Source organism: Solea solea, chromosome 8 (assembly GCF_958295425.1).
Source record: "Solea solea chromosome 8, fSolSol10.1, whole genome shotgun sequence".
Classification (NCBI taxonomy): domain Eukaryota; kingdom Metazoa; phylum Chordata; class Actinopteri; order Pleuronectiformes; family Soleidae; genus Solea; species Solea solea.
Genome location: NC_081141.1, coordinates 20,308,380 through 20,335,152, shown reverse-complemented (window position 1 = coordinate 20,335,152; position 26,773 = coordinate 20,308,380). Strand labels below are relative to the sequence as shown.

At 40.6% G+C, this 26,773-nt stretch overlaps 1 protein-coding gene across 5 annotated transcripts in view; it reads right to left on the bottom strand.

Annotated features, from left to right (window-relative positions):
• The window catches only part of grid2 (glutamate receptor, ionotropic, delta 2), a 370,055-nt gene that overhangs the window by 59,350 nt on the left and 283,932 nt on the right, over window positions 1-26,773 (bottom strand). For all 5 annotated transcript variants that reach the window (XM_058636042.1, XM_058636038.1, XM_058636039.1 and 2 more), the window contains exons 11-12: window positions 22,889-23,201; window positions 3,265-3,403 (exon numbers count right to left, since the gene is read on the bottom strand). In XM_058636042.1, the coding sequence (XP_058492025.1) occupies window positions 3,265-3,403; window positions 22,889-23,201 (452 nt within the window). The remainder of the gene's footprint in view (window positions 1-3,264; window positions 3,404-22,888; window positions 23,202-26,773) is intronic.

Here is a 26,773-nt window from a genome sequence, read left to right as displayed (position 1 = left end):
TGTTGATTTATTGGCTGCACCGGAAACTTTGACAATGAATGATGAGGACATTGTGTGTTTACATATGTTATTTGCACTTTCATTTGTAAAGGTTTGCCTTTAATTAAACAATTAATGTGAGATTTGTGTCCCCTTGTCCTTTTTGAACACAGGAAAGAACCCCAACCTTGTTAAAAAAAGTAACTACGTTACTTTTACTACAAGTACATTTAAAGTAAACTACTTTTTTTACTTTAACATTAGACCTGAACTTTTACTTGTACTTTGTTACGTGCCCACCAGTGACACTTGGTCCTGTTAGCAAAGATGGTGGACACTGTTTACATTCTGGGAATGAGGTCCCGTCCACTATGAGTGGGTCTAAAAAGAGCGGAATTAGCGTTGCAGTTTCAAGCCTTGGAGCAAGGCTCGGACCAAGTGTCACTGGTAACAAAAAATAAATAAAGAAGCTATCCCTCGACTCAGGGGAAACAATTTTTCAAAAATACTACCCCTATTCTAGTAATACAAACCTAAATGCAAATTGGTGACATATTCCTTTAAGTAAAATGTGATGAAAACATGGTACTTTTACTTGAGTAGAATATTTCAGTACTCTTTCCACCTCTGTTAAAACCTTATATCATGTTATGACAGCATGAGTTATACTTGAGTTGCTCGCTTTCACAGTGTCAGTGAAGCCAGAATTGGTCACATGTGGTCACAGCATGACGTGCTTAATGCTGTCTACTTGCTCTTTACTCAGATCTCTGGACTGACGTTAATACCAGGTCTGAACCAGGCCTGAGTGCTTACATGAAGTTTCTTCTATCATGGAACATGACAGATGGCTTCATATGAGCTGTAATTCTACGAAAACCAAGAAGCACAGCTTCTCATTTAAAGAGAGGTGAGATTAAAGTAACTGCATATTATTCTGTGTAATGTGTGTCTTTATTTCTTCTTTCTAAACTCAAATCTGTTTCACATTTCAAGGCAGCACAATAAAATAAAACATTTCATAAAACCTTTCTCTTTTTTTTCCCCATTTATGGATTTGCTGGAAGGTCTTGCTCTGCATATGCGTTTAGTTTGTTTGTTAATGATATACCATGATGTTTTGACTCTTCCCAGCAGCGGAGGCACGGATGTGTAAATGCATTGATAAATGTGTTTTGAAGTATTTTGCGGAGAGCCAATGTAAACTTGAATAACAATGGCAATGCAGCAGCTAAACATAATGGAGTAACCTCACTGAGTTTATAACCGCTTATAATTGTGGCTGTGCATTTAAATTTGAGAACAGGTTGTGACTTGTGAATTTGACGTTGTATGCTTGTGTTTTTTTTTCATGTGTTCATATGAATTAACATCCAGCAGCATAGGAAGCCTGGTTTTGTCTTTTTGCCCAAAGCAAGGTACAAATGAAAGCACTCACACACACACACACACACCTTGAGCATCTTTTGCCACCATGCAATATGACATCTGTCATGTGGACTAAGAATGCAAGCCTTATATTCTGCAACACTAATCTAATTTGCCTTTCCATCTCATCCTTCTCTCCACAGGTGCTGCCTCTTTTCCCCGCCCATCTCTACTTCTGATTCTGACCCAAACCCGTCACCTCTCTTCACATTTCTTTATCTCTTCTTCTACACTTCCCCCTCTTAATCCGTTTCATCTTTTCATGGTCATTCATTCCCACCTCATAATGTTTATAACATCTCTCTCTCTCTCATTCTTTGCATGTCGCTCTTTTCCTCTCGCTTTGTCACTTCCCCCCCCCCCCATCCCTCCCTCTTTTCCTAAAGGATTTCGCGCTGAAATTGAGGGAAAACATCCAAGCGTGAAATAGTCCAGGGAGGGTTCTGAATGCTCACTCGTTATTTCATTTCCAGGATGAAACAGGGGCATTAATACTTAAAAAACCCTTTCCTTGTCTTTCCTGACGGCTCACTGAGAATTCCCCGGCCTCTCCCTTTTCCTGTCGGTGCATTTGCTTGCTTTTTCTTATCCATACTAAACTACTCTCTCCTTATATCGCTCATACATGAGTGGACTCACTGAAATTCCATTGGGGTAATATGTTAATAAAGTGTGAACGCATAAAACGCATGCTAATCACAATGACACACTGATTTTACTCCACTCAGAGGCTCTCATCATCTTTACATTAAGATATTGTTATGCTTTGGAAGTTAGGTTATTTTGTTTATCCCTCCCCATGCATTCATGCTCCATGCTCCATCCATCTATAGCGGCCCAAGGCCATGTGGGTGCTGCTGTTAAGGTGTAATTATGCCACTAATGACCCCAGAAGAGTCAACACATTACAGATAATGCATTAAAATTTATGGAAATCCTTAATTAGCTAAATGGATGCCGAATGAAGCGGCAAACTGAGAGGCACTTGTGGATGACAGCAAATATGAGCCAAAAAAAGACAATAGAAAACAAATGATTCTTTCTTTCTTTGTTTGTTTGTTTGTTTTCTCGGGGAGTGGACAGAAGAGACGCCACGAAGAGGAGAGCTGAAAGTGAGCCAAAGGAAAGAAAAGTATGACAGAGAGATGAACCGACAGGGACAAATTAATAGACAGATACTGAGTGAATAATAACAGAAATAAATGTTGTTTATTCCAGAGCTAAGCACGATTAGCTGTGGCACTGCTGGGCATAGTGGATGCTCTGGCATGATGATTAGTGCAGTGAGGGATGAGTGTTTCCTCGTGCCACCAGGAGAGGAGCTGGCAACCGCATTATCAGAAGGATATAATAAACAGAGGGCACAGGGCTAAGGGGGGGGGGGGGGCACGAGTGTGATAACACAGCAGTGGAAGCAGGAGGATTTCACCGGTTATTTATATATGTACTTTTATTTTGACCTCATTCTCTCCCACCTCCTCATACTGTACTTCCCCTATCTCCATTAGTTAAACACACACATTTCTGTGGGGGGGACTGACTTTCCTTCACATTATGGCGTTTGCAAACCTGTAACCTATAAGGCACTTGCATTACAATACCACTGAGTTTCTCAGAAAAAGTTATAATTCTGGATTGCGGGAACCGTAGCTGTGAATCACGACCAAAGTCAAATCCTTTTTTTATTTTGTTCCACCTTTATCCCCAAGAAAATGTAATCAAAATGTGTCCTTTTCGACTCATGCCGCTAACAGTCAGAGAGAAAACATAACCTTGCTCGGCAGAGGTCATAAAGCCACAGTCCCAGAATATAAGCCTGGTGGCATCAAAACAAACACAAATCGGTTGGATACTTACTGTATGGAGTTCTCGATACGCGTGATGGTGAGGAAGGCTGCGAGATTGGCCGTGTACGAAGAGATGACAATTAGAGCGAACATCCACCAAAAGCCCATCATCATTCTCGTAGCCAGAGTGGTGTAGGGTACCTCTCCACCTGGAGAGAGAAAGAAAGAACTGTTTAAAGACAATTCGACATAGAAGGGACAAAAGAGTATCTTAGGACCAATTCAGAAGAAAAAGCAAATCACATCGTGAAAGATGACACTGGATCTATGCGACTCAAGAGTCTTTGTGATGTGATGATATTTTCATGTTCAGCTAAAGGTGAGCAGACTGTGGATGTGTCTTAGTAGCGACTCTCAAAATACCAGCTGGCATTACTTGTCTAGACACAAGTTTTAAAATAAAAAAATAAATGAATGAATGTGCTACCCCGTCTTATGTCAACAGACAACATAACACGGTCGTCTGGTGCCTGTTATAATGAAAAGTAGCTTGATTCTTGTCCTGTGGTACAAACTGGCTTTTATTTTATTGCCGTGTCGTCTAAAATCTTGCCGCGCTACAGTAAAAAGTTTCAAAAACGGTTGGCACTCCAACCCTGGATGGATCGCCAGACAGACAGAATGTACTGTAGTACGATCTTGTATTTGCATACATCGGCGTACCAGACGCACACAAACACCCAGAGCAACGATTCCTTGCTGCCTTTCATTGAAACCTGACAGAAATGAGCCCCATTCATCCATGTAGCAGGGGGATCACTGTTAAATCAGCACAGACAAACAGCTGCTCTGCTCACTCCTGCTTTTCTCCTGCTGCCCAGACTCAATAACATATGTGACACCCACATAATCCCAAGTTCCCTTTATCTCCCTCCCGCTCCTCTTTCCCCACCATATTCTTGCGTTTACCATCTTCTTCTTCTTCTTTTTTTTGCATTGCTGATATCAATTGATTTAATTCAAATGGGTTATCTCTCTCCTGCTATCGCTCTAGGTTTATTGAATCTTTGAGAAGCAATACATTCGCTGTTGACACCAGGTCTTAACATGTGCCTGGAGGTAGAGCAACGTGCAGTGCTGTACGCCACAGTATATTCATTTCAAATAATCTTCTTTCACACAAGGAAATAATAGGAAAAACGTCCCTATAATGAATAATAAAAATACAATGTCATTTTTGTCCTCATCATAATTAGATTTCAACTCAAATATGTATTTTAAAGGGAGGAAAATACAAAATACTTAAATATACAAATCAAGTTCCCAGTCCTGTCAATTAAAATATAATAGCTACAGCATATAAACATTTTTTTAAGTTCATGTCGTTAACTATTCATGAGAAATCACTACAGATTTGCCAGTGGGAAGAGGAAATGAATCTTTTCCAGGGATGAATGCAACCAGCAGGCACAGATGCTGTTCTCTCATAATGTGGGCTGTGAAAAATGTCCAAATATAATGCCAGACTGTGACTGCAGTATCTCGAGCTTCAGTGGTTTCAAACACATGACCTTTGTAAATCAGTTCACCCGTAGAAGGTATTTTGGAATTAGTTTTTTTTTTTCTTGGCAACGTCCATGAAGGACCGATTAAGTTTTTTGGTTCTTTAAGATCTTTTATAACTCTGTCTCTCAACGATGACGGGCTTTTTTGAAAAGGTCTATTCGATTATTTAACAGTTTTTTTCTATTCATCTGAACGCACACATCATCTATCACAGATAGAAAAAAACTAACATATACTGTAAAATGGGTTCTTTCAAACTGTGTTTATTGGTATTAGCCCATCTCTACTGCAGTGTATTGTCTCAGTGGAAGCGTTGCTACGGTGCACGGTCAATACCACCTTTGAGAAAAATAAAACCAGGAAGAAAACAGGCAGTCGGCCATAGTCATGGCTCATGAACATGCACACACTGCATAAACATGTATAATCCGTTATATATCTTCCAGTACGGTCATTGATGCTCCACTTGAATATCTGACAGCAAAAACACAGTTATAGAGTGATGACAACTGAAAGCCACAAGATGGTGGCACACCAAAGGTGACACAGTTGGGCTTCAATTGTATTTACCGTGTTTGCTTTCACGCTAATCTTTGTCAACCTTGTATGGATGCAGAACCATTGAGACTAGTGAATTTCCTTGCGATAGGATCCATAAAGTCAAATCTAAAGGTGAACGGTGGAACTCAGAGAAAAGATAAACTTGTGTTTTATTAACTAAAGAACAATATAACACAGTTTGCCTAGATTTCGCTGAACAAAGACAACCAGGACTAAGAAACAAAGGTAGACAGGGACTCTCTTCTTTGTAGAACTCAGAATAAAGGTGCTTCTTTTCAACACACTTTTTTTATGTGTCCCTTTATGGGAGCAACCCCGAAAAAAAAGGCTATTGTAACAGAAAAGGAAGCGGATGTGTCTTGGATTGCATATGTGCATGTTTATGAATTCTGGCAGAGGCATGAAGCAGCTTTGGTGGACGCCAAGTCGGCAGCTTGAAAGGCACCCTATTGTGTTCCCTCAATGAAGCTCTCAATTTTTACCATTGCACTGTTCCTGCCTCTTCTCACGTTCTCTACTGCGTTACCCCGAAGCTGCAAGCAAACACCATTTCTACATTTACGTCTACAAAAATTTGGGAGTCAAAATCGTCCGCTATGATTAAAAAAAAGCCACGTATCAGGGATGTTGCATGTTTTGAGGCCAACGGCTCCAAATTGCATGCGATATTTTTGGGCCATTCCAACAACCTTGTCAAGTTTAATGATTTGCTGACCGTTTGGTATTTGTTCATATGTGAGAAAACTTCAACTGCTGCTTTACTAACCGTCAGCCTTTTCTGATTGAATGAGTCTGTGGATTCCTGGATGTCTATATAACTGATTGATTAATACAGCAGTTGGAAATCTGCCCGTCTGCTCCCTTCACTGTGTGACCGTCTCATAAATGGATATTTGCCATTTTCGTGTTGCTAAATAGACCGTGGTATTTCTATGCCTATTTACTTCAATCTGATAGTGATTTGCATTTGTCTCTCCCAATACTGGTCAATCCTTTTATGATGTCATCCTGGGAAGGGCATCACTAAGCTTTTATTGTCCCCTTTTTCTTTTTTTTACTACTGCCGTCTGTGAAATGAATACAGTTTCATTAAATGTGAGGGCTTCGCAGCACCAATGCACAAGCTGCAGTCCCACATTCTTGGCTGCTAAGCTGGCTGGCAAGCCATTAGTCCTTTTTAAGGTTCTCTGAGACATTTTCTCCATCTCTGATTTTATCTCCGACTGCTGCTGTCCTGTCTTTTGGCTGCTGTAGCTGGAGGAACACAAAAAAACAGATGGGTATGTCACTATTTTACTGCCACTGTACGGCTCCAAAGGAAAAGGGGGAACAAGAATAATTCATAAAAAATATACTGATCCACTATACAGATGCAATGGGTAGTAATGGTGTAGTAAAGTTGTACTACAGCTTCAATAAAAACGACGAAATAATTAGAGATTAATATGACTGGTATAAAAAGGTCACTGAGCTCCCGTGTACATGCAGTATGTGCAACCTTCTGAAAGTTGAGACGTGTTGAAGAAAGAGACAAAATGTGAGTCCCTTTCTAGTGTTTGTGGTTTGTTATCAATTTGTTGATGAGTCATTTTATCTTCATAACAGATTCATTTGTGGATTCCATGTCTAGACCTGGCACTAATCTCCTTCCTGAGTCATCAGATGACAAGTGACAGTGCTAAGCACAGATATGACCGCACCCCAGTGTCTTCTGAACAGGGGCTTAGAGTTTTCGCCTGCAGTTGGTTCGAGTTATTGAAAACTAGAAGTTACATAGAGCCAATGCAGGCGATGCAGACCTGCTCAGGCTTTGACAGAGGTGCCACTCACCCTGTTGTAAGTTCACGTCCTATCAAAATAATCTTGGAGACGTTATTTGAAGGTCGAAATCCGACACTGACGTCGGTCTAACCCTCTTAAAACCATCATGACAATTGGGCCGTCTGGATTGTGAGTGCTTCTGCCCTCACTCACGGTTGCTGTTATTCAACCGTTTAGGAATTACGGTACTGAGAAGCTGACCTCAGCTGTCATAGGGCACAGGGGGTGGTCACAACCTGGACAGATCGCCAGTCCATAGTTTTTTGAATTTTCTAGATACCACAAACGGTCTAAGAGTTACAACAATACGACCTCTATAATCATCACCAAATGAAGACAACGTAAACAAGCACCATCAGCCAGTAGTTAATTGTGCTCGAGTGTGGTGAGAGGTGCTCGAGGCATCCACTTGGACAGACTTGTGCCGTCTAATGTCATCTCTCCCTCTCTCTCTCTTCACAACTTCAGACAATGGGGTTGTACTGAGTGTAGGTCCACAGGTCTTCTTCCAATTAAACCACACCATCATTTTTTTAAACCTACATTCCCACCACAGACCAACACGAGGCTTCTCTTCTTCTGATGGCATCACGCTGCAGTTTTTCTTAGATGAAAGTGGAGCAGAGCAGTAAATTATGGCTTTGTAAACCAGGAAAGGAAAGTTGGTTGTTCAGATGATGTCACCTCCCAGCTGGCTTCAATGCAATCTTGCCACAAAATGATGTAACTGCTCTAACTAAAATTCGGACGGTTTAATTGCACAGCCCGGAAGATGTCTAGTGCAAGGGCATCTAAAACTAACACACGTGTGAAAAATCATTTGGTAGCTTAACCACTTCCTCAGAAATAGGACAATTGGGACCAGGTTTCATCTCCATGAGGACTACCTAACCACCCTTAACCTTAACCCTAACCCTAAAACCAGGTCTTAGCCCTGAAAAAGCTCTTTTAAGATGTGGGGCCCAGACAAAATGTCCCCACAAGGTCAAAATGTCCCAACAAAGACAGGATTTTAAAGTTTTTGAGACCTCACAAAGACACAAGATACACAAGTCTAGTAAAATAAACAAAATGATAAGTATTAGTTGGATGGAGGAATGAATTTTGTCTACTTTGTCCTTCAGGGTTGGAACACAACATTGTTCAAGAAGCAAATTTATCTGCATCAAACACATCCCACTGTATTATCCTGCCTGTCTGCCTGACTCACACTTCTTGTTCTTGCCTCAGAACATGTCTCACTTCTTGCCTTCCTCTGCCGCTCTCCTCTCCTCTCCCCCCCTCCCCCCCCCCCATCTTTGTTGACGGGCTGCAGTTAAAGGTAGTTCCAGATGAGAGCAGCTTTGAAGCCGGTTGAGATGCGGTTTATTTATGTGTGGTTTTCGTGTAAAGCTTCAAATCTTACCACTGAGCAAGCACCCTCCCTGCCTCAGGTGATATCCCTTTATCATCTGATGACTTGCAGGAATCGTTATTTAATTTCTTCTCCTCTAGCACCGCAATCACTCGTGACTAAGAGTGTCCAAGTGATTGCAAAAAAAAAAACTTGGGAGAGACATATTTTGATGCCGGGGACAGGGTGAAGATGAAAAATATGAAAGAAAGGAAAAAGGGAGGAGGAGGAGGAGGAGGATGGCAGAGTGCATGCTTCCTTCCTTCAGCGCCTCCCCTGCCTTCTCAATCTCTGCATTGTGAATGTGCTGCCTCTAATACTCCTGGTTATCAGCAAAGCAAAGAGGGTTTTTACATGTGGTTAGCAATTTCTCAAGCCATAGAGTGTCACCTTTATGAGGATCCAGCGGGGCCGGTAATGTTGTGGATTTGGAGCTAAGACGCATGAAGTTTGCATTTCAGAGCTGTGTCTAATGGTATCTCCCTCTCCAGCATGCTGCCTGGTGTTCAAAAAGATTCTGAGACCAAAAATCACAACATGGCGGAGGAGTACAGTGGTAATGACATATCCTGGTGTCTGTGTGCATGTTTACATTTAAAAATAGTTTTGGGGAGATTGTTGTGATGGTTAAAAAGTTAAAGGCAATGGAGAGACGGGTTAAAGGAGACGGGGGGGAATTATTGAAAATGATGAGCTTGATTAAAGGATATACAGATATCCATACATCACACAACTGATCACTAACAAACCGAATTGTAGGGCTGTAATCAAGCAAATAAATTCTTGGTCGACTGAAGCCCTGAAATTTCGACTAAAAATCGACTAATGGGGCTCTGCACATGTCCTCGCTCAGAGCGAGACTGAACATAGGAGCTTAGCTTCGTGGCTGGGACACAAATTACTACTGCAGAATCAACTAGTATTAGACTAAAACATTGAAATATGCCAAGTCTGATATGTTCATATAACGGACGCAAACTGTTGCTATTTTTGTGAAATGCTGCCACACTGCAGATGTCTTTGACAGGGATGTTAGAGGACTGACTGTAGCCTAAAATGAAAAGCTCAAAACAGATTAAAGAACGTCCATGTTCTTCAATCTGTCTGTCTAGTGGGTTGGGCTAATCCAAAATAGTGAAAACAAGGGGACACGCTGTTACCTGTGAAACAGGGGTGCTCTTAAAACACCCCCATTAGCACTTGGTACTTTCATTCTGATGAAATTAACCATAGACTGTATAAAAATAACACGGCAAAAAAAATCGACCAATCAGTATTTTGGTCGAGCCAGAACACATCGACCAATAAAGCGACCAGTCAACTGGGAATTTACAGCCCAACTGAATTGGCGACAACGATATTGTAATCCTATTGTATTTTTATTTCCAATTCGGAATATCTTTCAGCTGATGCAACAGCCATAGCAACAGGAGAGTTTAAGAGTTTAAATGTATTGTTTTTTTGTCCTTTGATAGTGACATAAGTCTTGATTACAAACACCACTTTCAATCACCTTGGCAACTAAATCCATATGAACAAAGAAAATGTTTTTTTCTTGTTGTTATTTGTCAACATTGGAGACTTCACTTGGCACATAACACTTTTATGATTAAAAAAAAATCTATACTATTTGCATATTTATTTTATGTTGTTGTCTGCAAACACAATGTCATTTGTGCAGGATATATTGTAGGTAACGTGTGCTCCCTGAGTGTTCATATTCTTTCTTTCATTTCCCTGTGTGGCATGAGAAGCTCATAGAAAGGTAATAAATCTAGATTATTTAGCGTATCATTTATTTCTGTCTCACACATGTGGAGGGTTTTTTTTTTCATGATGGTAATCGTTTCAATAAAGTTATTAATATTCATGTGATGATATAGTAATATGTTGTGGAGCCTGTTGGTGATTTGCATTAAACATAGACTTTGACTTATGTAGCGTGTAGTATTGCACAAAATCATGCAATAAATGAATAAACATGTACACTTGTACGTGTATACACAAGATACAGTTGGTGGAGCGACTCTCACTACAGTTTTCAAGGGAAATATTGAGTACAATTATATGAAATAATGTTTGTGCTAACTTTAAGAACAAATTAATGGCATGATATGAAAACAAAACTACTTCCCAGCAGTCGTTTGCTTCTGCTGACCATCATTTTCAGTCACTATAATTGTTTTCAAGACAAATATTAAACCCTTTAACGGCGAGCGTATCGCTGACGACATGTTTGCACAAGTGCATTTTGCATCACCGTAACTACGTGACAGTTTGTGCTATCGGAAAAGCTGAGAAATTGCACGTCAAAGCCAGGGTGTGGATATTACGGTAATTTCACTGGTGCTGTTGCAGGAAGCCAGCGAAAAAAAAAAAACACCTGTACATTGTTTCCGTTTTTTGGCCTGTTTTTGACATCGAGACGAAAGTAATTGTAAATACTTGGGGCAAAAGCACTTAGTAACAGGACATTTTCTGGTCCTTTTATGCTTAAAAAAAAAAGGTCCAGACGGACATTTTGAGGCTTAGCTGTTAAAGGGTTAAAATGAATTTCAATTTCAAATGCCAAAAACATGTTTGGAAAGGCCACCATTACACCTGGCTACCTGAATCTACGCATTTAATCTGTGAGTCCAAGTGAACATTTAGGTCAAATTAGGGAGAATTCTTATTATAAGACATTCTTCAGGCATCCCATTCACAACAATGGTCCACACATGATGCCCGCATCCACAGCTGTTGCCAGTGTAGAGGCACAACAAAGCACGTGAGCAAAGGTTAGTAACGCAATATAATCATGTTTTGATATCACATTACACATTGTGGAAATTGAAAACGGGGAGATCGAAGAGAAGACACACTCTGTGTGCGGAGGTGGAGGAGGGTCAGAAAGACACAGACGGACCGAGGAGACGACTGAAAGTGTTTGATCGGGTTGTATGCTGGATAAACATGATACACAATTATTGCAGGTCACAGATGTTGTGCATCAAAAAACACAAACAGTGAATTTTATAAAGTCTCTGCTGGCTCACCTTTTACAAGTGATTATAGTTTTAATCAGCCTCAATGAAGCAGTTTCCTTGGACACGTGAAGATTTTTCTTTTTTTATTAAACCGTGACCTGATTATCACTTTCTGTACTAAAAGGCAAAAAACAAACAAACACCTAATTCAAATTGAACTAAATCAAAACTATTACAAATCAAACCAGGCAAAACAAACTGTTTCATATCAAACAGACGGACTAACTCTCACTATACTATACGAGATAGTTTCCCCGCTCTGATATTTCAGGGACTACATTTAAACAAAAATAAAAAACTGACTCAAACATGTAGTTATTTATTTCTTTGCCGGGGCACAATTAACTATGAATATCAATATGCATCTATAATAACTAGTACTGCTAGGAAAACGCAGATGCACTGCAAACTGGTAAACAAAGTGCGGCACTGCATTATCACATCAACCTCAGAGAGCAGATTTCTTTTGCACCTCTGGTGCCAATTGTCTCAACTCTATCATCACGCAGAGGTTATGTCTACAACTTGATTTGTGCTGAAACACCGAGAGAGTTCACGCGGGGGAAAAACAGATAAACAAAATATTCAAATTCTACAGATTCACCCTGAGCTGTTCTGCACTCAGTGTGGTTAGCCTTTGGAGGTCGGTTCAGCTTCACAAAAACAAGAAAGGGAGCAAATTAAAAGATTAAAACGGAGAAGATTCCCCCACTCAGCTGTGTTTTGAAGTGTGCTCACCATATAGATATCGGCTACGTCTGTGTATGAGCAAGAGGTGTGTGGAAAACAGGAGTTATGCCTACACAGTGTGTGTGTGTGTGTGTGTGTGACGCGAAACGGATAACACTGAATTATTTAATTTCACCTGCGTTGTCCCTGTGGAAGACAGCACAGTTTGTGCTTTACATCTGGATAAAGAAAGAGGAGGTGGGATTTTAATGGCCTTTTACTGAGACTGAAATTAATTGGAAAAAAAGAAACTTTGTGAAATCAATTTTATGGGACTTTTCTTTGGGTTTTTCCTCACATGAGCAAAACAGTCAAAGACCAAAAAGAAGTGTATCGCCACACTGTTTGCTTTTCCATTCGCGATAGAACCTTAACCTGCCTGGGCATTTGCTCTGGTGAGGTTCAAGATGAGCTGATACTAAATGTGACAACAACAGACTGCCGGCCACTGATTGGTCAGAGAGTGTCGTCACTGAAAGAGTCATGAGTCAAACTGAACAATGCCGAACTGTAGATCAGTTAAAAAGACATAAAAATCCCCGAAAACATGCGTTAATCTCCAACATTTAGCACGTAAATGTCTAAAATCTCAATATTTCACAGAGGAGTCTGGTGTATTTAGCGACAGCGCTGCCGTGAGCCGAATCACAACCCGTCCTTTCCGTATTTTACTTCAGTGACTGTGTCAGACGGAGTCTGTGCTCCGGTCACACAGGAAGTACTGAACTGATCTCTTTAATTAACTGATTCTAATGATTCAGTTACACTGGAAACAACCGCTTTGCTCGCCACTGTTTGTGTCGCCTATCAAACAATACTACATTTTCATGCAGCCGAGTCGAGCCGCGCCGAGCTGTGCTACAACTGTATAGTGAAAAGTACCATAAATATAGCTGTCTTAAAGACTTGGTTTAATAAATATGATAAAAAAACTGGTTTATCAATAACACACTTTTTTTTTTTACTAAATTTTATTAGAGTCTTGCATAAAAACGGTTGCTTCAATGAGTTTATTTAATTAGCAGAGACACAAATAAGATACATAAGGATTACAAATGAATGCAGTAGATGTTTTTAATAATATTTCACGTTCAGTGTGTTGTGACACGAGATGTTTGGGAGTTGAAGAACTACAGACAACAGCTTTACTTCATTGTGTGTCACAGCAATTAAATACATTCTCTGGCTAAATTAACCCTGAACCAGACGAGGACATGAGTTTGTGTGTGTGTTCCATTTACGGAGCCCCGACAACTTGCAGCATTATTGCTTGTAAATGTAATTAAAGTTGACTGCTTTTTATGATATATATATATACATATAATTCTGGAGTGCTATTTAGGAATAAATGGAGGTAGAGTTGCCTGTGAGGATGCAGGTTGCACTGGGCCAAGTGTGGAGACTTGCGATAAACCCCAGGGCTTTTTCTGTTTAGGTGTACGTGTGTGACACATCAGTGAGAGTGTGTGTGTGTGTGTGTGTGGCTTAGTGTGGCAGCTTCCTAATACTCTCCTAAAATAGCTTGGGTAGGAGTGCAGTGAATTTGTATGTGTGTGACAGCGAGGATGAGAGAAAAAGTGCGCGTGTGTGCACCATATGCAAAAAACGCTTGACACTGAACTTATTACAGAAACATTCATTTCTCCTCTACTTCCCTCCTTCCCTCCAAGCATCATCAGCACTTTTGCCTCAGTTTCACAGTTGAAAGGAACATAAAAATTGATGGCGTCAGCAGAAATTCCTTTGGCCTTTATTTACAGGCTGTGTTTCCCCGGCGCTATATATGGATCAATACAATCTGTGTTGTATAATAGAAAGGTTACTACGGGCAACCGGAAGGCTGTGTGTGCACACGGGGGAGCGTGTTGGTGTTCGCGTGACGTGATTTCTCGCGTCCGAGTGGCGAAAATAATGGATTTTCTACGGAAATTGTAAATTTTACATGTTTACAAATTGGCGGTGGATGAAGCTATTGATTAAAATCTTATCCTGGCAGATAGGAGACCAAAAAAAATTAGACCATTTTTCTGTCAGTACCAATTCTGTCAGGCTGTGTGCTCATGAATATGCTACCTGAGCTCAAACTGATGTTGAACATCAAAGCACGTCTTGAATAAAAAAATAATGCTAGACATAACCCAGGGTGGTTGTTGCCTGAGAGATTTTTTTTGATTGCAAAGACACAGACTGCACACTAAATATCTGACAAAATACAAAGCCAGTCAGATTAAATCCACGGCCCTGCAGCCACTCGGTCCTTTTTTCTACCCAGAAAATACACAGTGTCCAACACAGGCGCATGCAGCGTGAATTGGGCTGGTGCCTTCAGTGCTGTGGCCTCATTAAAGGTGACTGCATGCAGAATATGTAGTTCTATCAAACCAACGAGACCAACGCGCGCTGCCTCCTGAGTGCAACGTCTGACAGATGGCTCTCTCAGCAATTTTTCCCTCGACTGGGGCCATTTGTGTGTGTGTGTGTGTCTTGTGCACACATTCTAAAGTCTGTGGGTATATTTCTAAGCTCTTTCACTCCACGGTGATTTTTTAAATCGTTCAAATTGCTTTTTAACAATGGCGGTCTCAGTATTTCAAAGCTTTCCACGAAACACCACTACGACCTGCACTGTTTCTGCTCTTTCTTCTTCTTCTTTTCTCAAGGGCAGCATGTCGACACTCACTTACACGAGTACACGCACGTGTTTCCCGATGAATTCATTAGAAGTCACACTCTCGGTGTACCCTATGGCTTTGTCTGCCTTTGTTTGTTTGCCAGTGTTGCACAGTTCTTGCACAGAGTCTTCATTTATTTACACAATTCTTTATTCAGTAATGCAATATTATTAAACTCAGGGGCACAGTTTTTTGTTTTTTTGCATTATTCAAATATGGAGTTTTAGACCAACAGTAACCGTTCTGTGTATGAAATACAACCTATTTCATCATAATCCACGTGCACATTTAATATGCACATGAGAACACAATGCCGCTGTGTTTATGTATCAGTCATGTGTTGCTTCGGTCACTGCAGCTCCTCTCACTATACTTTCCCACTCTCACTCTGCAGTCTGCTCTGTAGTCCTGCCTCAGCAGACACTATAATGACTGACTGAGCACTAACAAGGTCTAACAAGGTGTGCAGTGCCCAGTCCCTCCCCCCCTCATCATATTCCGTCCCCCTCCCGTCCCTCTGTCTTTTTCCATTTGACTGACGTGTTTTGGAGTTTTGGTGGTGGGGGGGGCGAGAGTGCACATCTCAATCCACTGAAGGTTATTGAGGCTAATTGGGACGTCGTTTGTTGCCTTGCCTCTTGCCGATGAACAAGAGGAACCAGCTGGACCTTGTCTCTGTTGTCTTTTCTGAGAGTTGCTATGGAGGTCGCAATTATTCCTACTGAAAACACGCAAATAAAACTTCAGGAGAAACTGTACTAAGTATCTTTTTTTTTTTTTAGCTAAGCCTATAAACAAATGAAACATTCATTAACAATCAGAGAAAATGTTACTGTGAGAGCACAAGAGGCAATTAAATGTATTATTTATTCCGGCTGCGTTCTGCACCAACATCTGACCTTTACTACAGTCACTGGGAAATAAATGAAACTCACCTAGTCTGTTTATCCGAGACAGTTAACAACAGAAAGCCCAAAAACAAATGTCATGACAGTCCCCGTTAACTGCTGCATCTCTGACTCCCTGGTGAAAGAAACACGGCTAAAGAGGACCGATTTCAGAACGCTGTGACTGAGCTACAAACCGTTAGTCATGACAATCACAGCAACACACAGGTAAGGGCAAAAAAAACACAGCATTGCAAATGAAAGATGATTTCATTTGCAAACGTTTGCTGTTATCTCGAGCTCTGCAGTTTCCAGCTGAATGTGACATTTGCTGCAGGAGAACAGCAGGAAACTTTAAATTTCAATTTAACCAGCATGTATGCATAAACATTCAAGGTAATAATGCGTGTGTGTGTGTGTGTGAGTGAGAGAGAGAAGAAGAACCAATACGTACTGTACATTGCACCCTATTATGCAGTGTGTAATATGAGCATGAAAAAGATATCTTGTGGCTGCAGCTCCTGTCTGCACTAGTGGCAGGAAAAGCTAATTAAATCTGAAGGCCAAATCTGTTGCCCCGTGATGAGAATCGAAAACACTGAAACGGGGGGGGCACATTTTCATTTTTCTACTTCTTTATCTCGACAAGGAACGTAAGGAGTTGAACATCATCATTTTGTGTTATCTTTGGGAAAAAAAGATCATGTTTGCTGCTATTTTAGAAAGAATAGAGATGTCCTAAAGCTCTGCAAGGCAATCTCACGAATCCCGAACACTTCCTGTAGTTTCTAATCACATTTTTAGGTCATCCTAATCCTGAGTCAGTAATCCGATTTTTATTTAAAGACGCTATAATCAATACCTCTACAATGACAATGAATGACTTACACAGTAGTGCAGAGACCTCTCCATTCAGCTCTGCCTTTTCTTTGGTTTGTTTTAACAACTTATAACGTAACCACTTTTGTTTACCACACAGCATCCCTTTTCTTTTTTTTTTTGCTTTGACAGACAGCAAGAAAATGGTTAAAAATCCAATATATGCTACTTAGTTAACTTATAGAGCAAATAGATAATGAAACTCCATTGGGAGCTGGCAGAGGGGTGTGTTTCTGCCGAGTGTTGTTGTGTTGCTGCTGGTTGTGTACATAAGCAGCATTTTGCAAACAGTACACAACATCAACTCAAGGGATGATGGTTTGTGTTGCTTTTGCAGGGGCTCCCACCAGAGTGTGATACTATAATATCACAAATGTCGTCCACCGGTGAAAGAGGGTTTAAGTTAAGCTTGAAATAGGAAGTGGCGGAGCTCGTCACAACTGCACCTCGTCACATGGAGACGGAAGACAGAGGGAGGCCAAGCAGAATCACACAGAGCGGTGAGGGGGGAAAAAAAGGGGGACGGAATGGAAGCAACTGTGACAGAAATAAGACGACACGGAGTGGAAGAAAGGCCAGTGGAAAGACACACCATTTACTGGCACTGCTGAGAGACCGTCTTCTTACAGAGACACAGCGAGCGGGACAGAAAGAGGAAAAGAGGGCAGATAGATTCAGAGACACGGGGAGGACAGTCAGACGGGATGGGTGTCCAATTCACAGAAGCACAACAGAGTTGTTAGAGACAGATAATGGATTAGAGGGACACATAAGGGGGGAGAAGCGGGGGAGGAAAATAGAAGAGAGCAGGAAAAATTATGATAGCGTTGGCTTCCCAGCAGTGTGGCGCAGCAGGATCAGATATAATGACAGAGGGAGAGACACATGGAGGGAAGCGCATAAGGGAATGGGGGGTGCGGCATTTGAGCACAACTCACATTGAGAAAACTCAGCAGTGAGTAGAGGGAAGTCGAGAATGGAGAGAGCACTTGATGATGGAGAGATGAAATAAAAAAATGATGCAGGAAGAAAACATAGAGGCAAATGTTTGTCTCTTTAATAAGGCAAAGAAAAGAGCACACACACACACACACACACACACACTCACTTTAAGTCCATTTCGTTCACACACACAGAGACAGATTGATGCACATCAGGGGACAGTGAAAAGAGGCGCTGCAAAGAGGAGCGAGAAAAAGAATTGTTAGTAGCGGCAGATGGAAAGATTTAACTTCTGATTGAGGCCTATGGCCCTCACACTGTGTGTGTGTGTGTGTGTGCTGGAATATCTGTCTTCCCACACGACACAAACAACAGTTCCTCGTGTGCTCATGAGTGGAACTGTGTTTGCATTTCCCACAAAGTTAGCTCTAATTGAGACACATTCCGCCACAGTCATGGTGACAGTGGGACTGTGAAGACGATTCAAAAAAACAGTCCGTTTCTCGGCGGTGTCCTGCTCCCCCACACTGGGTAAGACATTAATTAGGAGAAAACACCATGAGACGACGTGAGCGACGAGGAAAGACGTGTGAAAGACACACCACATGTGTTGCTTTTGACTGTTCGACTTTAGCGCAAAAGCTACTGGGAGAACTTCAGAGTCGGGGCAAGATAGGAAGTGAGGAGATATAGAGCAAAATAGATGGAAGGGAAAAGGAGGAAAACTTGGTTTAACTTGTATCTCTCAAACACATTGGACTTGCAGAACAGACATATTCTTTAACTGCTCTCTTTTGTCACCCGTTTGCACATTTAATCTATAGCAGGGTAAACAATCCATTTTGCAGCGTTGGCCACTCCCATCCCCCTGTTTTCCCACCAGCAACACGTTATGAATGACAACACGAAAGACAAATGTCTCCCTTGCGAGTTACCCGCAAATGCAAAGTTTAAATTTGCACGTTATTCATTTAGACAACTTGATATTGAAGCGCCACTCCTCGTGTGGTTTACGGCACTTGAAAGTACAGTATGCACAACTTGGTTGCTGATGTCTGAGAATCACCTGGGGCCACATCTGATCTTCTGGATGTCTTTTTCTGGGAAGCGCAAAATGATATTTCTGTTGTTTTTATTATGTCTTAGCTCCCAGGTGTTTTATCATTCTTTCTGTTTCCTTAGAAATTGCGACTCAGCTTTAAAAAAAACACACGCTTGGGTTAATTGCATCATTACTGCAATTATAATTTAACAGGATCTTCCAGGCGACTCAAACAGATGGTTTAATTTGCCACCTTTAAACATAATTAACTTATTTGATGAAGAAAGATCTTTTTTCTATTCAACACTCACGTATGAAAATGTCAATGTCACAAAGGCTACATTCATCCACAGTATTGTATTCCCAATAGTATTTATTGAATCAACAGCATTAAGTAAAGATCGGCACCTCTTTATCAGCACTCCTGCTCAGCTCTTAAAACTTCTGTCTCGGCACTGGAACTTTCTACTGACAACACTCCCTTCAACTCGTCCAATTTGCTGCAGGCTGTCTTGCTTTCCATCTTTCTGAATCCTTGCATGTCTCCCTCCCCCCCTTCCACTGACTGCCTGTGGTGGCTTATTTCAAAAATCCAAAACCTGGTGTGCAAGTCTTCAAATTAGTGGACATCACCATCCTCCGGGCCATCGTCTGCCCAGGCGCGTCACACCAGCCAATCAATGTCTGCAACGTCTCCTAATAACGTGACCTGGTGCTCACTCATCCCAGTCTCCCGTCTCCTGGCTCTCAGATATATTGGAATGACCTTGCCACCTCAGCCAGGGCCACAGACTAATCCGACTAAAGCTCAACAATACCTAGAGCTTTTATTTAACTTTTATTATTGCAAATGATTTACCCGCACAAAGGCTTTTCTCATCATCTGACGCCACCTCTGAAATATCCAAGTCACATTTATGTAGTGGCCGATGAATTGCGGTTTGCTTATAAAGGACAGCTTGTGATGAAAATGTCCCGTACAACATCCTGTCTGCTGATGGATTATCTCTCCCATTGGCCTTTTCCACAGTACGCTTGTAGGGAGGCACAGTCGCTTTTTCACACAAAGCAGGAAAAAGCAGCTACCCGTCTCACCTGTAAGTGGGAAATAGTGTTTTCTATAGCTCCATTATTAATCTTTTGTACCACACACACACATCCGCACAGTTCCCTCCCTCTTTATTGCTCTTTAAAGTACATGCAGCGATCATCACGGTTGCTGTGACATCCACGTTGTTATAACCACCACCAGTGTTTGCCTGTAATGTTTAAATTGCATGATTTATGTTCAGTCTCCATCGGTACCTCAGTCACATAGACCTTTTTTTTGCCAATATTTACGCTTAATCACAATTAATCACAATTACTCCAGCTGCAATATTACATACGCACAGCTATATTTTTGTTCTCCATTAGTGCCGATATTTCATTGGAATATCAACATGTTTTTCCTGTCGCTCTCAGACCTTTTTATTCTGGTTGAGAAGACACTGTAATTGTGCTGAAGTCAGAAATCAATCAGCATATTTTTGTTCTTTCTCTCACAACGCTTCAACTCTCTTCCCTTCTCCCTCGCTCTCCTTTAACAATTACACATTGCGAAAACCATTTTCCCACCACAGCCCCAATAGCACGCTTAAGTTAAGGGAGCCATTGTTATTATAGATCTTACACACAGACACACAAACATGCATACTAATGGTGAACCAACATAGACCACATTCAATTGGCAGGTAGCTTGTGGGCCAGATGGAGTAAAGGAAAAAGAAAAAAAGAGAGAGAAGGCCGGGGGCTGAAAAGACAATAAAGAGAAAGAAAAAAACAGTTTGCAAAAAAGGAAAAGGGAAGAAAAGAGAAAGGCTGAAAGGGCTTTATTAAGAGGTATTTTTCTAGTGTTTCTGCACCTTCATCTCTCTCCTCTCACCTACACCCAACCTGACAAACGCAAAAACACAATTCTTGCATCACGATTCACTCTCATCACTCATCTGTAGCTTCCCTACTGTGTCTGCATGTTTATTTGCATTTGAAACTATTCTCCCTGAGGGTGAATTTTCAGGGTGAGGCATAAAAAGAGACCCGGGACCAGTACAGTAGCTGCTGTCTGTGAAAGTGGCAGAAGTGAATGAACATCCTGTGGAAGTGTTCATCCATTTTAAATGACTTTTGTCAACCTTTTTGGAGCAGATATTGATAGTTTATGCCTAATTCATCAGTTAAGATGTAATTAGCAAACAGAGCAAAGTGCAAAAGAGACCTCTGCTGTTCTAAATAATTGCTGGGGATCAAAGCAAAAACATTGCAGGTGACTTTTAAAGCTTGTGAGGTTTAACTAACATAGCAATTACAGCCTCGGGTAATTTTGTGACTATTCCAACTTGTAGACAAATCAGAAACTAAATTACCAGTAGATACAGCTCAGCTCATCTCCCATGAAGCACCCACTATAACAGATTCATACCTCCTTTATGAATGCAACTCAAAACACACTATATAGTACATGCACTCTCACACACACACACACACACTCCCAGACAGACAGACACACACACATTTGAAGAATTAAATCATTCCTCTTGCTCTTTTTCCCTCCTAATGATGCCATGACTAAAATGTTAATTACAGTTAAAAAGAGAAACGATTGTGAATATCAAACAGCAATTAGAATGTATCATCATCATCATTACAGCCATTACCCGCAGCTCAAGATGGAGGATTATTTACCAAATGGTGGTATGCTCATCAGTTGCTTGTTCGGGGCTTAGAATCTTTCGCAGGCAGATTAATAAATAAATAAATAAATCGGAAGACACCAAAAAAAGAAAAAATGATGAGGAAGACAAAGGAGATGAAGACAATGAAAATGAAGGAGACAGAAGGGAGGAAAAAGACGAAGAGACAAGTCTGAGAGCAGGCTGTACTGCAATGGATGATTATATCCGAAAGAAGAAGTTAATTACCAGGCTTGCAAAACTCAAGGAATTTTCAAAAAGTGGAAACTATTAATTGGAATTAACGGGTGTCAATAAATTTTAAAAATTGAAGGTTGGGAACTTAAATATAGTTAGTAAATAATATATTGTAGCATAATTGTGGCTAAAACAACATACATCGTGTATATATGTACATACACATACATATATGTGTATAGCTAGCTAGCTAGTTATATATCTCTCTATATATATATATACATATACAGTATATATCTCTCCATATATATACATATACAGTATATATATATATAATTAATCTGCTTCATGTTATGTAATCATGTCATTTTGCATGCATATCTGTTAATAACAAAACAAAAGGTTTATATTCGCATATGACAGTTCCTTTAAAGTATCCAAACTTTCCAGTAAATGATCTTTAATTCCCATAAATCACATGGACATATTTCCAAAATTCCCAAACGAAAGAAAGGAAATTTACCAGAAATGTGCCCCTTTGCAACCCCTAATGTGTATGCCAACTATCTAACTAATGAACAAATAAACAAACCAAAAACAAACAAACTACCTACGTACAAATAAACAACAACCAAACTACATATCTACCTAACTCGCCATTGCAATGTGTGGATATAAAACAGACCTAATTAAGAAACACATTTGTTGTATTTGATCTTATTTTCCCTCATTGTCTCCGCTGCCCCTTCCTTTCCCTGCTGCTCTATCCCTGCACTGATTTAAATGTAAATCCATCCCTCAAGTGTCAGATGCCACCTGAGCAGGGAGTAAGGGATTCTGGAAAATCTGTGAGTAGATAACAAGGTTGAGGTCATTATCCTCGCCTTGGTCCGGGTGGACCAGAACCTCTCCTCCCCCTTGTTCTCATTTGACTACTGTGCTTGAACATGAAAGGTCAATCTGCACTTATGACACACAGGAGACCGCTATTATCAAATCTTTGGCTTGCTTTAGCACATTCACTCATGGCTTCTCTCTCTCTCTCTCCCTTTTCTTTTCTAAAGGTTGTAAATAGACCCTACCAATCAAATATGTAGTTGTAAAAATCCATATCCCTACAGCAACATTTTAAACATTAAACTACTGTGCACCTTCTTTGCTTTGCCAGCTGGGGAAAATGTACAAATAATGGACAAAAGGAACCTGAGATTTGAAGAGCTTGCCACACCTGGTAATTCTTGTGTCATGTAGATTCTGTCCTTACCTTGTTGTACAAAGGAGCCGTACACAAACCACATGGAGTTGTACAGTGTTGTCGAGGAGACAGAGCCCATGGGTAACCGGGGTGGGTTGAGCCAGTTGAGCAAGTACACCAGAATGCCAACAAGGAGCACAGTGCCTGCGATGCATGCCCACAGTGACAGATCAAACGGTGCCAGGCAGGCAAACATGTCCACGGTGCGCTCGGCCTTGCGCAGCAGAACACCCACAGAGTAATCCATGTAGCGAGTGGTGAAGTCCACAACACTCTCCCGCTCAGGCGTGATGGTGAGGGCAGAGAGTCCCACATCAGCTCGCTGCACGAAGAAGAGGAGAAGAGTGTCAAATATCAACACACTTTTTTGAAAATGTTCAGCTGAGGAAATCACGTTTAAGGCACAAGTTTTCTTATACGTTACTCAAAAAAGTGTGAAAGCAAACTCGAACCGCCCCCAATCGTACGGAGTCTAGCGGTCTATTAAGTGGGAAAATGAGATGAAACCACTCCGTAGGTCCCTTCTGGTGCTCGATTGCTATTCTAGCACAGATCACAACTTCCTACACTGAAAAGAAATCTAAAAAAAAATCACACAATAAATGCAAGAAAACTTGTGTTTATGGTAATTTGAAGTCTTGCCTCTCTTCTATTAAATCCTTACCACACATAGTGTCACAGCATGGAAATATCCTGCCCGCTGACACATAAAGCATGTTTTCTGAGTAAAAACGTAAAGTAAATACAAAAATACTAGTGTATTTCATTTTGTAACTTTCCTAGAAAGTGGTCTCCTGTAGACGCGCGTGTGTGTGTGAGTGCAACAAAAGCAAAACTTCAAAAATAAATCAATAAATAAACAAATACATATATATAAACTCAGTGCTGAATTTAGAAACAGTGGGTTGTGTTGTGGAGTGGATTGTTTTGTGTTCTGAGTAACTTTTTGATTTTTCATAAAAGGTTTTCTATGATTGTGTTACCTTGATCTTCACTGTTCTGTAGCAACTAAGTATACGTCGTAGATACAAGGTTAACTTTCGGTTGTATCTGTGATATACTGTACGTTCCAGGATCAACAAAAGTTTGCTGACAACACATTTCTCTTTACAAGTATTTGACATAATGCCTTGATTGATTGATTTAGTAGTGAATAAGTACTAGATAGTGAAAAGGACAAGCAAAAATAAGCAATGTATGAAGACTCATTATGTTCTGCTCTGTCACTGTATTGTACACAAGTAGAGGAGGATTATTGTAGTGTAAGCCCGCTGTAAGCCCAAAGGGCTGGGTATATTTTGATGCATGGCCTTTGAATCTTCCATTTGTTATCCCATTGATCTGCTTTCACTTTGAATTGTTGGAATTTTAAGAGACAACAAATGACTGCTTTAGTTATTTACATCGAAAGATTAAGTAAAGAAAAACGTAGTCAGTGATGTTCTGCCAAAAACTGCTCGGCTTTCCTCAAATAACATGACGAATGACGACTAATTAAATTGTTCGCAGTCCCCTGTTGGACAGCAGCTGTAGTCGTCTACGCGTCACATATGGATTTAAGATGCTGCGTGTCGTGTGTGAAGTCGATACACGTGCGAGACGTGGCAAAAAATAATGAACAACTTTGATAAAACCGCAATTTTATCTGCACATGGAAGAAAAAAAAAATGGATCCACTGTGGGAAAGAAAAGTCCTCTCATTTTAAAGTCCAGCAAGGAAACAAAGCACTTAGAAAAGCAAGGTCACTTACACTACATAAGAGGAATATGAAGAGGAACTCTGCACGTGTGTAAGTGTGTGAGATTAATTGCTATGCTGACTGTCGTGGTCGTCGACATAGAAACTTCCACAGAGCACTTTGGGTAATAATTATCTAGTAATTGGGTTTTTGGAAAGATAAACGCTGTTGCTGACTGATGGGGAAAACAAAATGATTTGCTTGTCGCGGTTTATTTACGGCTTCTGCTCGTCTCTGTGTGCGCATAAATATGCATTGTGCTCAGAGCATTTTTCTATCATTCTGTGAGCTTGCACTGTGGGGGAATACAAACGCAGAACACACACACACACACGCACATGTGCAAGTATACAAGGTCAAGCAAAGGAGAGTCTTGTCATGAAGGAACATTTCATGTCTTACACCCTGTGTATCACACAGCCACATAAGAATAATAAGGCAAAGGCGTGGAAAAACTTTGGAAAATCATGAAAAAAGACAAAAAGAAAGAGCACACAAAGGATAACAATCATGAAAATAAAGCGCACACAACGTAAGAAATGGCACATAAAGAAGGAAATAGGGCACACACAAAAACTATATAACAGTTATCTATTCCCAACAGCATTTTATGAAAGAGCACAGATGCTTATTATGGCAAAGAAACAACGACCTCTAATTCTGCTGCACCACTTACAAACACATCATATCAGCGGTCTTTTGGGCTCAAATATTGGTTTTGTGTTAACAGTAAATACATTTACTGTCTTTACATCAAAAGATATAAATTATCTGTGGGGAACAAGACAGTAAACCTCCGGTGTCTGCCCTCACAAATAAGGGGCAAACCTGTAATAACCCCAACCATCATTTTATTCAGACCGGACAAATAAATTCCCTGGTGTACCTGCCACTACCTGACCTGCCTACCTGCATGATTCATTATTATAATACTGGGTGTTTTGCTATAGGTGATTGAGACAAGTCCTCCCAGCACTCTCTCCTTCTACTAGGATGTAATTCCCATTCAGACACACTGGTACACATATATATATATATATATATATATATATATATATATATAAAAAAATGGATATGTTTTTGTCATTTTTTTTGTGTTCTACATTTTTTGCGGTCTTGCAGAATTATTTTGAGGACAAAACAACGGCGAGACTGTAAGAAACTAAGGTGAGCTCGAGAGTTATTGCTGACAAGTCCCTTTTAAACAACTCTCTAAATGTTATGGGTACCAAGGTCCCAGAGGTGGAAAGTATCAGAGAAACCACAAGTGACTCAGTCTATCGATTATTATTCTTGCACTGTCTGCATGTGTTTGCGTAGCTATTGTTTCTGCTCTGTCATTTCAACAGGGGGGCAGTGTATGAGGGCAGATGTCGTGTATGTGCTGGGAGTTATTCAACATTTTATCAACATACTAATCCTAAAACGTCTAGATGATTTGCATCTTTATTGGAACAGACAGTTGGACCAAGTAGCATGTGTCGTGGTGAACTACAAGTGTGGTAAGACACTAAAATTGTGTTAGAAGGATTAAAGCATTAAATTCTGCCACTTTACAAAATAGCAGCCTCTCCATCTTTGTAAAATCCACACATACATATAATGTTCAAGGTTCTAGCCAGGATTTTATTTTTAGCATAATGGTAATGGCGATGGAGCGCATCGACAAAGTGGGGGGTTGGTGCGGACCTTTTGAACATTTAAAGGTGAAAATTGGCCATTCTAAGGGTACTCAAAGGGGAACATTGTTCCTTTTACGCCATATATTCTCGATGGGTGATTTGTATACCTTTTGCATTTTGACAGTGTGAGACCTTCACAAAAGGACGTGCCAGAACTGTGCCGGTCAATTTGACATCTTTCAAAGAGCGGCGCGCGGCAAGTGTCAAATTAACACTTAAGTTTATTTCTTTTACCTCGATAAAAATAATGCGATTTAGAGGCGGAGGGTGACGTGAGTGACAGTGGAGCGATTGACACATTTAAGTCGATAACGTGGTGAACCGTGCTTCTAAAGTTGTTTACGTAAGTGATATTGGTACACTTCAGCAAGCAGCAGTCCAGGCTGTAGTCCCGCCTTCCAAATATGGTTAATATCATGATTAGTTTGTGGAATCGAATGGAAAGCGCGATGCTGCTGTGGATGGTTTCCATG